Source organism: Cottoperca gobio, chromosome 17, assembly GCF_900634415.1.
Source record: "Cottoperca gobio chromosome 17, fCotGob3.1, whole genome shotgun sequence".
In the NCBI taxonomy this organism is placed as follows: Eukaryota; Metazoa; Chordata; class Actinopteri; order Perciformes; family Bovichtidae; genus Cottoperca; species Cottoperca gobio.
In genome coordinates this window covers 599,309-617,727 of record NC_041371.1, presented here as the reverse complement: position 1 = coordinate 617,727, position 18,419 = coordinate 599,309, and the positions used below count along the sequence as shown (strand labels likewise).

The following is an 18,419-nucleotide window of genomic DNA, read 5'->3' as shown; positions in this document are numbered from 1 at the left end:
GCGACTTCACTGTGTACGATACCGTCTGCACATTTTACAGATTGCTAATGTAAAGAATCCAGGCAGCCGTTGGGGCGACGTTTCTTTCAGTGTGGGGACATTGTGATGGTTTGAAGCTGGTTTGTGATTGGATAATGTCGTGCACACACAGGCTACTGATGACCTGAGTGCAGACGGTTGTTTCGGAAAGATCTTTGTCAGCTGTCTTCATGCTTTCTTTTCATGCACACTTCAGGTTGGATCTGAATCAAGTTTATTGCCAAGTGTGTTTTCATACACAAGGTGTTGCTTTGATATTTTGGTGCATAACTGCCACAATAAGCAGAGAAGGGAACTGAAAACTTGCACCATTATGTCTCTTGAACTTTCTCAAGTACACTGAAGTTACTCAAGTATACTGTGTGTTGGAGGAGCCTGGGACTCTCATAGCTTTTGTGCATATGACAATAAAGCAACATAACAAATTATGTAAAATATATCTGTTTTTAAAAATAAAAAGACACAATGTTTAAAACTAACAGCTGGAACGTACAAAATATTGACTCATGCATGTGCAAGTGTAAAAAGAATATGTGCAAAAATAACATAAGATTTGCAATAAAGTGCGTTAATGTAACTCATTGAGTCAGTGTAGTGTCCCGGGGCGGCCGTAGTGTCAGTCAGTACTGTGGCGTGACGTTTATTAGTGCAGCTCTGACTCTTTAAATGGAGGGGGGGGGGCACTGATTAGATTAATTATCGAAGGTCAGATAGCCTACCGCCTGATGAACGTCAGTAAACTGATAATGTGTAAACAGCTCCTGCCGACCTCTCCGACCTCTTCGCGTTTGTAGAGCTGCAGGAAAGAGTCGGCCATGGCTGCAGCCGTGCTCGTGTTTGTTTGAGCCGTCGCAGGGAGGCGAGAGGTCATAAAGTGTGCGGGGTGCGACTGCCCGGGGGGGCACATGTAACACAAAGGGCAGCATCTGGAAGAAAAGAAAATTCTGATGTTGGTGAAAGATGTTTGGTTGTGACTGAAGTTACAGTTCAATGTTTAAACTTCAAGACTTGTTTAGTATCAAACTGATGGAACGTCAGATTTCTAATTTAAATCATCATTTTGACAGTTTTAGTTTATTTAGACAAAGTTCTTGTAACGACATTTGACAACTTGACTTTGTACAAAACAGTCTCTTGTTCTAACTTCCAACAAATGAGTTTCATCAACAAGAACCACATGCTAACATGCTAACATGCTAACATCCCTCCTCTGAAGTGGGGACGTCATGATGCCACGATTCTAGAAAACATCGCTCTCGTACTTCAACGTCCTCCTTTATTAGTCTGCATGCTGTTGGACGTTAAACGGGTCATTTCCTTCTAATTTCTATTTTAATTGCTGTGAAAACTATATATTCAAAGAATTACAACTTCTGTATGTGACGCCATGGGCCCAGAAATACTTTTTCCTGCCGACGTCTATAAATCGGCGTATTATTTGTTTTTGAGGTGAATCAACTTCCCAGTACGAACACTTGCACAGCCCTTATTTAAATCATCAGATCCTAAAAGTTAGAAAAGACACAAATGGCCAAATCAAGAGTTAGTTTTTAGGTGTTAAAGGAAACGCTAGTGCGCCCGCTCTCTGCACTTCATTGATGCGGAAGAACGCAAACGATGATGTTTAGAAAAGTCGAGCCATTTTCATGAGCAACTTTCATAGGAATGAACGTGGCCCCGCCTCCAACGCTGTGTGCAGTTCTCTCTTATACATCCATGGTTATAATGTACCTTCGCCCAATATACATTTTTACTGCATAGAGCCTGAACACACCATCATGCAACTCTAGGGAACCTCGCTCCACCGGCTGCTAACGCTAACGTTAGCTAGCTCTCCTGCAGATTTCCCCACGGATGTTTCGTTCACAATGTAGCTTCATCAGCGTCCCCTGAACGCGTCAATACTGAGTTTACAGCGTCCCAAAAACATTTCTATTGACGTCGGGACACCGTAAGATCCCTGACGGTATTAACGGTAAAAACGAGTACTGTCACGTTTTCAGAATTTTGTCATCGACTTGGTACCAAAGATGTGAATCCGAAAGGGTCTAAAGCCGTGGACTGGTGGTGTAGTGGAGAATGAGCATGAATCCTCTCGTCATGTAGCTTTGAGAGTCTCCGTGACATTAAGTGGCTGAACGTCGGGTTGTTTGTCCACCAGTTCCTCACAGTCCATCTTCACAAACAGCCTGATGAATAAATGTAACGCAGCGTAACGTGACCGACGGCTCCTGACGAGCTCCTGGTCGGTGAACACTGCGTCTCTGCGTCGGCTCTGTTGTTGCTGGTTAGTGTGATTTGTCAATGCAGCCCATGCTCTAAAGCAGTTTGTAAATATGCTTTTTTTTATTCCGATCATGAGGTGATGATCCTCCACTTTTACCTACATTCATTTGTTTCAAAGCCAGAGTGCAAAGGGAACATTTAAACCAGTTATTTAACTTGTATAAGGAGTTATTGTGAAACAGAAGTCGCCCTGCAGGTTTCCAGCAGTCAGTTACTTTCTGACTGACTCGGTGTCTGGCACCGTCTCAGCCGTAGACTGTAGAATGCAGCTGAGGGCGAGTTCACAAAGGTTGAATTGTGCATCACTTGCAGCCACTATCTGCCTCGTCTCAAGAAGATATCGCAGCGCAAACACCACCATAAAGTTTTGCAGAGTGCAGTTATCCATGTGGCAAAGTTTACATTCTGCCTTTTGTAGGCGGAACAAAAACTACAGATTAAATGATCAGAGCGACGAGGTGCAGACGCAAAACTTCAGGCAGAAAGAAACTCTATTTAAGATTTCATGAGCCGTGATCAGGAAATCTGCCCCCCCCAGATTCTTGCCAATACACAACTCCAGAAAGAAAGTGGGTGAATTTACGCCAAATGTCTGCATATGACATTACTTTGAGGTGCTTTCAGAATTACACGTTTGTTTTTTGATTTCTGCACGTTGTCTTAGCTGTGGGCCTTTTTATAAAGTATTTAATGTCGTCTCACTTCTTTAATTGTGAGGTTTTCATTTCTAGCTTTACAGTAGTGTTTTCTTTTTCTGCACATTTTGAATGCAGGACTTTTACTTGTAACGGACTGTTTTTACAGCAGTGAAGGAAATACAATAAAATATTTGGAGAGAAACTTTAATTTATTTAGTGCAGAAAGTTGGTGTTTTTAAATGTGAAATGAGCCCAGATTAAAATGCATCCAGTAATCCCCAACATGAGTTAATAAAACAGATTGTTGCTGTTTATGTGTGAGAAAGCAGGAGATGAGATATTATTATAAACAAAACTTAATTTGCCTCCTTTGTTTCGTCCCCAAGTTTAGCTCTGCTGACATTTTTAGCATCGATATTATTAAAATACACTCGAGTATCCAGCGCTGCATCATCGGTTAGTAGACGGAACATTTTTTCTAGATTTTGGCACTTAAGTCTTTCTTCACTGCAGGATCACCGAGCCGCTGCCAGGTGTCCTGTCAGCAGTGTAGTGTGAACACGGCTGTTTGTGTTGGAGACCAAATAGAAATAATATGATGTCTTAATATAGGATTAGGATATTGACCTAAACTGGTAAATATATATATTTTAATTTAGCTAAATTTTAGGGGCAATTATTGCACATCGATCACCGTGTTTAAAGGAGTTCTGATGTTTCTTCGGACAGTTTTACTCTTTGCAGACATTTACAGAGTGGAATTGGTACTTTTCCTGAAGTAAAGGATCTGAACACTTCCTCCACCTCTAGTTGGCCTCATGTTTCCCTCTTCATGAACCTTTTATACTGACGTCATAAACCAAACTCCCTTCACGCCGATCCCTGATACTGACATTCAAACCAATGCAACTTATGCACAGGATGCACTTTGCACACAATAGCACTCGCTAGATTAATTACGCTGATGTAAAAGAAACTAGTGTCACGGATGAAATATTTATGTGGCTGAATGTAAGCCTCTTATACATCGCCTCACAGGAGACCCGTGGTTAGTACCGTCCTGTAATTACCCGCTCATATTGGGGTTACAGTTCCACGTGCGATTTTAAGTTCATAACCTCACAGACTCCGCTTCAGGAGGGAAAGTGTAGATTCCTGCAGTTTTTCTCTTCATCCTGCAAACATCCAGTTCAGGTTCCTCCTCTCGGCATCACTTATAGATGAGTGGAGATCTTCGGTGTGAACTCGGTGGCCTGCTTTCTGCTCCTCTCCATCTTCTGTTTGGTTGCTGCATGAAGCACCGTCACATCGTGGTTTACACACCGTCGGGTCGGGTGGTGTCTGTGAGGCTCGATGATTGACAGTGGGAACAAATAAAAACAGGAGCTCAAATTCACATCAACAAGCTCTCATTCTGTGCTCTATAAATAAAGTTTATTATTAATAAAGTCTTTTTGTGGACATATTTATGCTTTCATCACAAACTGTAGAGAGGCAACATATGATGATTGTAATACTTCAATAAGAATAGAATTAAACACAATTAGGGTTGCCACAGTGTTCAGTACTTGCCAACAGTCGTTCTGCGTAAAAATAAAATGGAGATGAAACCCATTTAGTTCATTTTTGGCGACTCAGCGTTCATTAAATAAACTACTATTATTTGTAAGACGTACACGTTTTATTCACCGGTGGGAAGATTCCCCACTGTAGCATTCCAAAAATAACTCCACACATAACGATAACTAATGAAAACATCAGAATTATAACATGTTATGATCACATCAGAGATATCATTGTATTAAGATACGTTATGATAATGAGTCACGCCCAGTGCTGCTTCATCACAGATAATAATTGATTTAAAGTAGCGGCACTGCACGTTGCTGTAGCATGTCTGCGTTTGTCACGCTCACCCTAACGTCCCAGCATCTGATGAAAATACATTTCTGCCACAGTTTCCAATCTGCCAAACCCCCCAAAAAGATGTCTGCAGCCGGCCGAGCACGGTGTAATCCCTCTGTGGACACGACGATTACCCCCAGTCCATAATCCCCCCCCACCACTGCTGTTTTACAGAGAGAGAGACGGTTTCTGTTTTTCTTCCTTCTTTCAGTGCAGACTGGCCTGATTCCTCTCAGAAGCAGATGGCATCCATTGAATCTTTTCAATTTTATAAATCGACGTTCAGTTTTCAGCCCTAAAGATTTGGATGTTACTCTGCTAATTGCAGAGCGGAGAACTCTATTAAAGTCTGACCGCTGCAAACGATGATTATTTTGATCATTTACATCTTCAAACGTCTTGTTCTGTCTGACCAACAGTCAAAAAGTTAAGTTTACTGTGATGTAATGCAAACCAAAGTAGCAGAACCTCAAATTTAAGAAGTTGGATCTAAAGACTGCATAGAGTTTTTAGCCTTTAGCTAGCACCTCGCTGCCAGACTGAAATATCCAACAACTGTTCAATGGATTGTCATGAAATCTGGTGCAGACGTTCATGTTCCCAGAAGAGGTATCCTAGTGACTTTGGTGCTCTGACTTTTCCTCCGGCACCACCAGCAGGTTCTCTCTCATCCAGTAAAAGATCTCCACATTTGCTACTTGGACACGTTATAGCATGTTGTGATCATATGAGAGATACAATTGTATTCAAATCTATAAATTATGATATTGACACATCGCCCTGTGGGTTTGCTATGAGGCAAGTTCGTTTATATCGGACATTTCAGCAACTAGGCAATTCAAAGCGCTTTACATAAAACATCAAAAGCATCGACACAAAGTGCTAATAAAATGGCCTTTAAATACAACTAAAAACAGGTATTGCATTTTTTTATAAAAATCCCAAAACCTAAATTTCTCAATTACGTCACTATTCTGACACTTTGCTGTGGCGTTCATTCGTTCTCCTTGAGCTACAATCCTACTTGATTGGAGTCCAAATTTAATTGGGAGCACACATTATTCCTGATAAAGCTACATCGTGAAAAACAAGTCTGTGTTGAAATCTGCAGGTGGAGAGCTAGTTAATGTTGGCTGTTTGTTGGCTGTAGACTGTTTGTTGACTGTAGGCTGTTTGTAGACTGTTTGTTGGCTGTAGGCTGTTTGTTGGCTGTTTGTTGGCTGTTTGTAGGCTGTTTGTTGGCTGTAGGCTGTTTGTTGGATGTAGGCTGTTTGTTGGCTGTAGGCTGTTTGTTGGCTGTAGACTGTTTGTTGGCTGTAGGCTGTTTGTTGGCTGTAGGCTGTCTGTAGGCTGTCTGTTGGCTGTAGACTATTTGTTGGCTGTTTGTTGACTGTAGACTGTTTGTTGGCTGTAGGCTGTTTGTAGGCTGTTTGTTGGCTGTAGGCTGTTTGTTGGCTGTAGGCTGTTTGTTGGCTGTAGGCGTCTGTAGGCTGTCTGTAGGCTGTCTGTAGGCTGTAGACTATTGTTGGCTGTTTGTGACTGTAGACTGTTTGTTGGCTGTAGGCTGTTTTGTTGGCTGTAGGCTGTTTGTAGGCTGTTTGTTGGCTGTAGGCTGTTTGTTGGCTGTTTGTTGGCTGTTTGTTGGCTGTTTGTTGGCTGTTTGTTGGCTGTTTGTAGGCTGTTTGTAGGCTGTTTGTTGGCTGTAGGCTGTTTGTTGGCTGTAGGCTGTTTGTTGGCTGAAGGCTGTTTGTAGGCTGTAGACTGTTTGTTGGCTGTAGGCTGTTTGTTGGCTGTAGACTGTTTGTTGGCTGTAGGCTGTTTGTTGGCTGAAGGCTGTTTGTAGGCTGTTTGTTGGCTGTAGGCTGTTTGTTGGCTGTTTGTTGGCTGTGGGCTGTTTGTTGGCTGTAGACTGTTTGTTGGCTGTAGACTGTTTGTTGGCTGTAGACTGTTTGTTGGCTGTAGGCTGTTTGTTGGCTGAAGGCTGTTTGTTGGCTGAAGGCTGTTTGTTGGCTGAAGACTGTTTGCTGGCTGTTTGTTGGCTGTTTGTTGGCTGAAGGCTGTTTGTTGGCTGAAGGCTGTTTGTTGGCTGTAGGCTGTTGTTGGCTGTCGGCTGTTTGTTGGCTGAAGGCTGTTTGTTGGCTGTTTGTTGGCTGTCTGTTGGCTGTTTGTTGGCTGTTTGTTGGCTGTCGGCTGTTTGTTGGCTGAAGGCTGTTTGTTGGCTGTCTGTTGGCTGTTTGTTGGCTGTCTGTTGGCTGTTTGTTGGCTGTTTGTTGGCTGAAGGCTGTTTGTTGGCTGAAGACTGTTTGCTGGCTGAAGACTGTTTGCTGGCTGTCGGCTGTTTGTTGACTGTAGGCTGTTTGTTGGCTGAAGGCTGTTTGTTGGCTGTCGGCTGTTTGTTGGCTGTCGGCTGTTTGTTGGCTGTCGGCTGTTTGTTGGCTGTCGGCTGTTTGTTGGCTGAAGGCTGTTTGTTGGCTGTAGGCTGTTTGTTGGCTGTCGGCTGTTTGTTGGCTGAAGGCTGTTTGTTGGCTGTTTGTTGGCTGTCTGTTGGCTGTCTGTTGGCTGTTTGTTGGCTGTCGGCTGTTTGTTGGCTGAAGGCTGTTTGTTGGCTGTTTGTTGGCTGTCTGTTGGCTGTCTGTTGGCTGTTTGTTGGCTGAAGGCTGTTTGTTGGCTGAAGACTGTTTGTTGGCTGTCTGTTGGCTGTTTGTTGGCTGAAGGCTGTTTGTTGACTGTAGGCTGTTTGTTGGCTGAAGGCTGTTTGTTGGCTGTCGGCTGTTTGTTGGCTGAAGGCTGTTTGTTGGTTGTAGGCTGTTTGTTGGCTGTCGGCTGTTTGTTGGCTGTCGGCTGTTTGTTGGCTGTCGGCTGTTTGTTGGCTGTCGGCTGTTTGTTGGCTGTCGGCTGTTTGTTGGCTGTCGGCTGTTTGTTGGCTGTCGGCTGTTTGTTGGCTGAAGGCTGTTTGTTGGCTGTTTGTTGGCTGTCTGTTGGCTGTCTGTTGGCTGTCTGTTGGCTGTTTGTTGGCTGTCGGCTGTTTGTTGGCTGTTGTTGGCTGTCTGTTGGCTGTCTGTTGGCTGTTTGTTGGCTGAAGGCTGTTTGTTGGCTGAAGACTGTTTGCTGGCTGAAGACTGTTTGCTGGCTGTCGGCTGTTTGTTGACTGTAGGCTGTTTGTTGGCTGAAGGCTGTTTGTTGGCTGTCGGCTGTTTGTTGGCTGAAGGCTGTTTGTTGGTTGTAGGCTGTTTGTTGGCTGTCGGCTGTTTGTTGGCTGTCGGCTGTTTGTTGGCTGTCGGCTGTTTGTTGGCTGTCGGCTGTTTGTTGGCTGTCGGCTGTTTGTTGGCTGTCGGCTGTTTGTTGGCTGTCGGCTGTTTGTTGGCTGTCGGCTGTTTGTTGGCTGTCGGCTGTTTGTTGGCTGTCGGCTGTTTGTTGGCTGTCGGCTGTTTGTTGACTGTCGGCTGTTTGTTGTTTGTTGGCTGAAGGCTGTTTGTTGGCTGTAGGCTGTTTGTTGGCTGTCGGCTGTTTGTTGGCTGTCGGCTGTTTGTTGGCTGTTTGTTGGCTGTTTGTTGGCTGTTTGTTGGCTGTTTGTTGGCTGTCGGCTGTCTGTTGGCTGAAGGCTGTTTGTTGGCTGTTTGTCGGCTGTTTGTTGGCTGTCGGCTGTTTGTTGGCTGTCGGCTGTTTGTTGGCTGTCGGCTGTTTGTTGGCTGTCGGCTGTTTGTTGACTGTCGGCTGTTTGTTGGCTGTTTGTTGGCTGAAGGCTGTTTGTTGGCTGTAGGCTGTTTGTTGGCTGTCGGCTGTTTGTTGGCTGTCGGCTGTTTGTTGGCTGTTTGTTGGCTGTTTGTTGGCTGTTTGTTGGCTGTTTGTTGGCTGTCTGTTGGCTGTCGGCTGTTTGTTGGCTGAAGGCTGTTTGTTGGCTGTCGGCTGTTTGTTGGTTGTAGGCTGTTTGTCGGCTGTTTGTTGGCTGTCGGCTGTTTGTTGGCTGTCGGCTGTTTGTTGGCTGTCGGCTGTTTGTTGGCTGTCGGCTGTTTGTTGGCTGTCGGCTGTTTGTTGTTGTAGGCTGTTTGTTGGTTGTAGGCTGTTTGTTGGCTGTAGACTATTTGTTGGCTGTAGGCTGTCGGCTGTTTGTTGGTTGTAGGCTGTTTGTTGGTTGTAGGCTGTTTGTTGGTTGTAGGCTGTTTGTTGGTTGTAGGCTGTTTGTTGGCTGTCGGCTGTTTGTTGGCTGTTTGTTGGCTGTCGGCTGTTTGTTGACTGTCGGCTGTTTGTTGGCTGTAGGCTGTTTGTTGACTGTCGGCTGTTTGTTGGCTGTAGGCTGTTTGTTGACTGTCGGCTGTTTGTTGGCTGTTTGTTGGCTGTAGGCTGTTTGTTGACTGTCGGCTGTTTGTTGGCTGTTTGTTGGCTGTTTGTTGGTTGTAGGCTGTTTGTTGGCTGTCGGCTGTTTGTTGGCTGTCGGCTGTTTGTTGGCTGTCGGCTGTTTGTTGGCTGTCGGCTGTTTGTTGGCTGTTTGTTGGCTGTCGGCTGTTTGTTGGCTGTCGGCTGTTTGTTGGTTGTAGGCTGTTTGTTGGTTGTAGGCTGTTTGTTGGCTGTAGGCTGTCGGCTGTTTGTTGACTGTTTTTTGTTGGCAGCTGGTGCAGCGAGGTTCTATAGAGTTGCATTTTGGTGCGTTCATGCTCTATTCAGTTACTTTATAACGTCATTATCATGATGTGTTCAAATGTAGTCTTGTGAAACTTAGTTTTTGGAAAAAAACTTGAATAAATGCATTACAGGTCATTTAGCAGACGCTCTTATCCAGAGCGACTTACATTGAAATAATACATTGAAACACAGTTTTCACAGCAATATAAAAGCAGTATGTAAACGGTAATAAAGGAGTTTATGTTGAAGTACATGGGATTAGTTTTTTTTTTTTTTTTCGTGGTATCGAATTGGTAACGAGTATCGTGGAATTTCCCTATTATTGGTATCGACTACAAAACTTCTGGTATGGTGACATCCCTTCTTCTCAGAACAACAGGAGTACAGAAATGTCAGTGTATAAGACTGACCTACTTAAGATATTACAAAGTTTTACTCATTGAATTGAGCTGTAAACGGTCTTAAAATGTTCCAGTTTCTTAGTCACCAGTAATTTAAAGTGTTAAAACGGTCCACGTTGGTGACCTCTGCACACACTGGGGCGTGGTGATTTCGTGCTGTTCGTGGCACCCTGCACGCTGTGTATTTTCCACATGGAGCTGCAGCTCTGATAGCAACAGCAGTCTCAATAGGTGTGGTCTGTTATTACACTTTCCAACAGAAGCTTTTGTGTCGGACTCTGCAGTCTAACTGGTTAATGTGATCACAGAAAGGCTGTTTTAGAGACGCCAGCTTTCTGCACACTGAACGTCCGAAATAACAAGTGAACTAAAGACTCCTTACTTCTGCCTGTCGGTATGAAAATGTCATCTGGTGATGATTTGGGTCTCCTTATTCTACAGTTCTTTATATATTACTGACTTATGTTGTGCGAAAAGACTGGCTGGTTTCACTGTAAAATGATCTGTTAACAGTCACCCACAAATCCACAGAGGTCCCTTTTTATCGGACATCAATACGGTGCTGCGTTAAAGGTCGCTCAGACTAACAGCGGGGGGAACCTGCCGCACCACCACTCCTCAGCATTTAGTTTGACTGCTATCATTTATTCATCTCGTCTTTATTCTTTGCAGCTTTCGTTACTTTTATCATACACCCGTTACTTCATTCTGAATTGTGCATATCGTAGAGCAACTTTAAATGTCTTGTCATAGTATGTTTACTCTGTTTACAAGCTGCAAACATATTATTTTATTCTTGTGGGACAACAAAGATTTGAGTTTAACTGAGAAAATCCAAGATTTAAGATTCAAAGGCTCCTCCAACATACAGTATACTTAAGACATGGAAAATATATAACCCTCTGAAATGGACTTTCTCTTCAAAGACCACAAATCTAACGATTATTTCTGTTTTCACAGTTTCTGGCTAAAATGTAGTTAAAGTACTTAAAGTAAAGTACTGATTGTGCAGTAAATGTAGTTAAAGTACTTAAAGTAAAAGTGCTGATCGTGTAGTAAATGTAGTTAAAGTACTTAAAGTAAAGTGCTGATTGTGTAGTAAATGTAGTTAAAGTACTTAAAGTAAAGTGCTGATTGTGTAGTAAATGTAGTTAAAGTACTTAAAGTAAAGTACTGATTGTACAGTAAATGTAGTTAAAGTACTTAAAGTAAAGTACTGATCGTGTAGTAAATGTAGTTAAAGTACTTAAAGTAAAAGTACTGATTGTGTAGTAACTGTAGTTAAAGTAAAAGTACTGATTGTACAGTAAATGTAGTTAAAGTACTTAAAGTAAAAGTACTGATCGTGTAGTAAATGTAGTTAAAGTACTTAAAGTAAAAGGACTGATTGTGTAGTAAATGTAGTCAAAGTACTTAAAGTAAAGTACTGATTGTGTAGTAAATGTACTTAAAGTACTTGAAGTAAAAGTACTGATTGTGTAGTAAATATTGTTAAAGTAAAAGTACTGATTGTGTAGTAAATGTAGTTAAAGTACTTGAAGTAAAAGTACTGATTGTGTAGTAAATGTAGTTAAAGTACTTAAAGTAAAGTCCTGATTGTGCAGTAAATGTAGTTAAAGTACTTAAAGTAAAAGTACTGATTGTGTAGTAAATGTACTTAAAGTACTTGAAGTAAAAGTACTGATTGTACAGTAAATGTAGTTAAAGTACTTGAAGTAAAAGTACTGATTGTGCAGTAAATGTAGTTAAAGTACTTGAAGTAAAAGTACTGATTGTGTAGTAAATGTAGTTAAAGTAAAAGTACTGATTGTACAGTAACTGTAGTTAAAGTAAAAGTACTGATTGTGTAGTAAATGTAGTTAAAGTAAAAGTACTGATTGTGTAGTACATGTAGTTAAAGTACTTAAAGTACTGATTGTGCAGTAAATGTAGTTAAAGTACTTGAAGTAAAAGTACTGATTGTACAGTAAATGTAGTTAAAGTACTTGAAGTAAAAGTACTGAATATGTAGTAAATGTAGTAAAAGTACTGATTGTGTAGTAAATGTAGTTAAAGTACTTAAAGTAAAGTCCTGATTGTGCAGTAAATGTAGTTAAAGTACTTGAAGTAAAAGTACTGATTGTGTAGTAAATGTAGTTAAAGTACTTAAAGTAAAGGTACTGATTGTGCAGTAAATGTAGTTAAAGTACTTAAAGTAAAAGTACTGATTGTGTAGTAAATGTAGTTAAAGTAAAAGTACTGATTGTGTAGTAAATGTACTTAAAGTAAAAGTACTGATTGTGCAGTAAATGTAGTTAAAGTAAAAGTACTGATTGTGTAGTAAATGTAGTTAAAGTACTTAAAGTAAAAGTACAGTAACTGTAGTTAAAGTAAAAGTACTGATTGTGTAGTAAATGTAGTTAAAGTACTCAAAGTAAGAGTACTGATTGTACAGTAAATGTAGTTAAAGTACTTAAAGTAAAAGTACTGATTGTGTAGTAAATGTAGTTAAAGTACTTAAAGTAAAAGTACTGATTGTACAGTAAATGCAGTTAAAGTACTTGAAGTAAAAGTACTGATTGTACAGTAAATGTAGTTAAAGTACTTGAAGTAAAAGTACTGATTGTGTAGTAAATGTAGTTAAAGTACTTAAAGTAAAAGTACTGATTGTACAGTAAATGTAGTTAAAGTACTTGAAGTAAAAGTACTGATTGTGCAGTAAATGTAGTTAAAGTACTTGAAGTAAAAGTACTGATTGTGTAGTAAATGTAGTTAAAGTACTTAAAGTAAAAGTACTGATTGTGTAGTAAATGTAGTTAAAGTAAAAGTACTGATTGTGTAGTACATGTAGTTAAAGTACTTAAAGTAAAGTCCTGATTGTTTAGTAAATGTAGTTAAAGTACTTAAAGTAAAAGTACTGATTGTGTAGTACATGTAGTTAAAGTACTTAAAGTAAAAGTACTGATTGTGTAGTAAATGTACTTAAAGTACTTGAAGTAAAAGTACTGATTGTGTAGTAAATATTGTTAAAGTAAAAGTACTGATTGTGTAGTAAATGTAGTTAAAGTACTTGAAGTAAAAGTACTGATTGTGTAGTAAATGTAGTTAAAGTACTTGAAGTAAAAGTACTGATTGTGTAGTAAATGTAGTTAAAGTACTTAAAGTAAAGTCCTGATTGTGCAGTAAATGTAGTTAAAGTACTTAAAGTAAAAGTACTGATTGTGTAGTAAATGTACTTAAAGTACTTGAAGTAAAAGTACTGATTGTACAGTAAATGTAGTTAAAGTACTTGAAGTAAAAGTACTGATTGTGCAGTAAATGTAGTTAAAGTACTTGAAGTAAAAGTACTGATTGTGTAGTAAATGTAGTTAAAGTAAAAGTACTGATTGTACAGTAACTGTAGTTAAAGTAAAAGTACTGATTGTGTAGTAAATGTAGTTAAAGTAAAAGTACTGATTGTGTAGTACATGTAGTTAAAGTACTTGAAGTAAAAGTACTGATTGTACAGTAAATGTAGTTAAAGTACTTGAAGTAAAAGTACTGAATGTGTAGTAAATGTAGTAAAAGTACTGATTGTGTAGTAAATGTAGTTAAAGTACTTAAAGTAAAGTCCTGATTGTGCAGTAAATGTAGTTAAAGTACTTGAAGTAAAAGTACTGATTGTGTAGTAAATGTAGTTAAAGTACTTAAAGTAAAGGTACTGATTGTGCAGTAAATGTAGTTAAAGTACTTAAAGTAAAAGTACTGATTGTGTAGTAAATGTAGTTAAAGTAAAAGTACTGATTGTGTAGTAAATGTACTTAAAGTAAAAGTACTGATTGTGCAGTAAATGTAGTTAAAGTAAAAGTACTGATTGTGTAGTAAATGTAGTTAAAGTACTTAAAGTAAAAGTACAGTAACTGTAGTTAAAGTAAAAGTACTGATTGTGTAGTAAATGTAGTTAAAGTACTCAAAGTAAGAGTACTGATTGTACAGTAAATGTAGTTAAAGTACTTAAAGTAAAAGTACTGATTGTGTAGTAAATGTAGTTAAAGTACTTAAAGTAAAAGTACTGATTGTACAGTAAATGCAGTTAAAGTACTTGAAGTAAAAGTACTGATTGTACAGTAAATGTAGTTAAAGTACTTGAAGTAAAAGTACTGATTGTGTAGTAAATGTAGTTAAAGTACTTAAAGTAAAAGTACTGATTGTACAGTAAATGTAGTTAAAGTACTTGAAGTAAAAGTACTGATTGTACAGTAAATGTAGTTAAAGTACTTGAAGTAAAAGTACTGATTGTGCAGTAAATGTAGTTAAAGTACTTGAAGTAAAAGTACTGATTGTGTAGTAAATGTAGTTAAAGTACTTAAAGTAAAAGTACTGATTGTGTAGTAAATGTAGTTAAAGTAAAAGTACTGATTGTGTAGTACATGTAGTTAAAGTACTTAAAGTAAAGTCCTGATTGTTTAGTAAATGTAGTTAAAGTACTTAAAGTAAAAGTACTGATTGTGTAGTACATGTAGTTAAAGTACTTAAAGTAAAAGTACTGATTGTGTAGTAAATGTAGTTAAAGTACTTAAAGTAAAAGTACTGATTGTGTAGTAAATGTAGTTAAAGTACTTAAAGTACTGATTGTGCAGTAAATGTAGTTAAAGTACTTGAAGTAAAAGTACTGATTGTGTAGTAAATGTAGTTAAAGTACTTAAAGTAAAAGTACTAATATATATATATATATATATATATATATATATATATATATATATATATATATATATATATATATATATATATATATATATATATATATATATATATATACACACACACACACACATACACGTACTTAAAGTAAAGTACTGATTGTACAGTAAATGTAGTTAAAGTAAAGTACTGATTGCACAGTACATGTAGTTAAAGTACTTAAAGTAAAGTACTGATTGTACAGTAAATGTAGTTAAAGTAAAAGTACTGATTGTGTAGTAAATGTAGTTAAAGTAAAGTACTGATTGCACAGTACATGTAGTTAAAGTACTTAAAGTAAAGTACTGATTGTACAGTAAATGTAGTTAAAGTACTTAAAGTAAAAGTACTGATTGTGTAGTAAATGTAGTTAAAGTACTTAAAGTAAAAGTACTGATTGTACAGTAACTGTAGTTAAAGTAAAAGTCCTGATTGTGTAGTAAATGTAGTTAAAGTACTTAAAGTAAAAGTACTGATTGTGTAGTACATGTAGTTAAAGTACTTAAAGTAAAAGTACTGATTGTGTAGTAAATGTAGTTAAAGTACTTAAAGTAAAAGTACTGATTGTGTAGTAAATGTAGTTAAAGTACTTAAAGTAAAAGTACTGATTGTGTAGTAAATGTAGTTAAAGTACTTAAAGTACTGATTGTGCAGTAAATGTAGTTAAAGTACTTGAAGTAAAAGTACTGATTGTGTAGTAAATGTAGTTAAAGTACTTAAAGTAAAAGTACTGATTGTGTAGTAACTGTAGTTAAAGTACTTAAAGTAAAGTACTGATTGTGCAGTAAATGTAGTTAAAGTACTTAAAGTAAAAGTACTGATATATATATATATATATATATATATACACACACACACACATACACGTACTTAAAGTAAAGTACTGATTGTACAGTAAATGTAGTTAAAGTAAAGTACTGATTGCACAGTACATGTAGTTAAAGTACTTAAAGTAAAGTACTGATTGAACAGTAAATGTAGTTAAAGTAAAAGTACTGATTGTGTAGTAAATGTAGTTAAAGTACTTAAAGTAAAGTACTGATTGTACAGTAAATGTAGTTTAAGTACTTAAAGTAAAAGTACTGATTGTGTAGTAAATGTAGTTAAAGTACTTAAAGTAAAATTACTGATTGTGTAGTAACTGTAGTTAAAGTACTTAAAGTAAAGTACTGATTGTGCAGTAAATGTAGTTAAAGTACTTAAAGTAAAAGTACTGATATATATATATATATATATATATATATATATATATATATATATATATATATATATATATATATATATATATATATATATATATATATATATATATATATATATATATATATATATATATATACACACACACACACACATACACGTACTTAAAGTAAAGTACTGATTGTGTAGTAAATGTAGTTAAAGTACTAATATATATATATATATATATATATATATATATATATATATATATATATATATATATATATATATATATATATATACACACACACACACATACACGTACTTAAAGTAAAGTACTGATTGTACAGTAAATGTAGTTAAAGTAAAGTACTGATTGCACAGTACATGTAGTTTAAGTACTTAAAGTAAAAGTACTGATTGTGTAGTAAATGTAGTTAAAGTACTTAAAGTAAAATTACTGATTGTGTAGTAACTGTAGTTAAAGTACTTAAAGTAAAGTACTGATTGTGCAGTAAATGTAGTTAAAGTACTTAAAGTAAAGTACTGATATATATATATATATATATATATATATATATATATATATATATACACACACACACACACACATACACGTACTTAAAGTAAAGTACTGATTGTACAGTAAATGTAGTTTAAGTACTTAAAGTAAAGTACTGATTGTGTAGTAAATGTAGTTTAAGTACTTAAAGTAAAAGTACTGATTGTGTAGTAAATGTAGTTAAAGTACTTAAAGTAAAGTACTGATTGTACAGTAAATGTAGTTAAAGTACTTAAAGTAAAGTACTGATTGTGTAGTAAATGTAGTTAAAGTACTTAAAGTAAAGTACTGATTGTACAGTACATGTAGTTAAAGTACTTAAAGTAAAGTACTGATTGTGTAGTTAAAGTATTTAAAGTAGTGATCAGATGTGTGCGTGTCTGAAACTCTAATAGTTGTTGAGATAAAGAGTGATTACACTTCTTATGAAGAGACAGACGGAGTTTGGTATTTTTAGTTTCACATCTGGAGTTATTTCCAGCCCTCAAAGAACGTAAAATTTGATGAGATCTGTGAAAGATCTTAGTTTGAGCATTTTTTTAATGTGTTGTGATTAGTCAGCAGTGTCGGTTATATTACAGCATGGAGTCCAAAAAGAACCAGGCTCATGAAACGTACACTATTAGAATCTCCAGCAGACTGACGCACAATAAACCTTTATTGTGAAAGAGCCAAGCTGAAGTCCTCCCAACGCCGCTCAACGACTGTCTTGAATAACTGTGACTGAGGAACTTGAGTTTAGTTTCCTGTGTGAGATTACTTCCAGATAAGAAGTCAGACGTCTTCTGTCGCAGTTTATAATCCGCCTCTTTACTTAAACAATAAGTATCCTAACGGAGATGAAACCGTTAGATAGATTCAAACTTCCCTTTAGTGGATGTGTTGCATGCTGGGAGAAAAGTGAAGCTCGACCATAAACCTCTAAACTTTGAGTTGTTCTTTTTCTTTCTCCTCGTTGTTACGTTGAAGAAGTTTAAATTGATTTGTCCGTCTGTAGTTTGTTCAGCTGATGTTTTAATGTACGACTCAAAATATGTAAAACTTTATCCCTGCATTCTCCCTTTTTTTTTAAATCGAGTTACAATCATCGTTTTTCTTTCAGCTTATTTCTGATGCAGATTACTTTGGGAAATGTTGCTGGTTTGTCTTTTGGAACGGCTTGTTGATCATTACACTGTCAGTTAGCGCTCACAGCTGAAGGAGCAGGAGGTCGCAGCAGCTGCTGAAGTGCTGATCCTGATGCTTTGTGGGAAAACATCTGTGCCAGCCGGCGGTCAGCTGCCGAGCCAAAGAAAGCCTCGGTTATTTTAGATCTCCGCTCTCCTCAGAATTGTGCGTCCAAAAATAAAATATGGTGTTGGATGTGACCGCTGGGCCGGAGGCTTCTTATAATGTTGGCCTCACGTGTTTAGTGCAGGACAGACTCCTCTGCAGCCGTTCTTCTGTTATCTTCACGTTCATTGTTGTGTGTATCAAATGTCAGAACATTCTTACAAAGTCCAAAGTCATGTCTTGTTTTGACCAAAACCCAAAGACATTCACTTTAATATGATATAAAACAGAGAAAAGCAGCAAATCTCCAGATTTCAGATTCTGAAAACATTTATTTTTATTTACATTCTTGCATGAAACAAATAAATCTAAATATTAGTAGTAGTATAGATTGTATATATATGTGTGTGTGTGTATGTATATATATATATATATATATCTCTATCTCTATCTCTATCTCTATCTCTATCTCTATCTCTATCTCTATCTCTATCTCTATCTCTATCTAGAGATCTCTAGATAGTAACACTTATTTTAATGAATCTTGAAGGTTGTAGTAAATCTCTTGGCTTTGCTTTGATTAAAACCGTGCGTCTCGTTCTTTCCCGTCTCAGACATCCAGGAATTTTACGAAGTGACCTTATTGGACAGTCAGAGATGGGTGGAGTCTTCCAAGGCGGCGGACCCCATGGCGCCCGTCCACCTGTGGGACTTCTCCAGCCTTCAAAGCACAACGGTGACCTCGGACACCCTGCCCAGCCTTAGCACCAGCATCGAGGTAAGAAGAGCAGGTCGGGTACGTCACGCAGGTGAATG

General features: G+C 37.8%; 1 protein-coding gene across 1 annotated transcript in view; it reads left to right on the top strand.

Annotated features, from left to right (window-relative positions):
• The window catches only part of LOC115022782 (discs large homolog 1-like protein), a 139,451-nt gene that overhangs the window by 5,981 nt on the left and 115,051 nt on the right, over window positions 1–18,419 (top strand). The window contains 1 exon segment of the mRNA XM_029453871.1: window positions 18,218–18,381. Within this exon segment, the coding sequence (XP_029309731.1) occupies window positions 18,218–18,381 (164 nt within the window).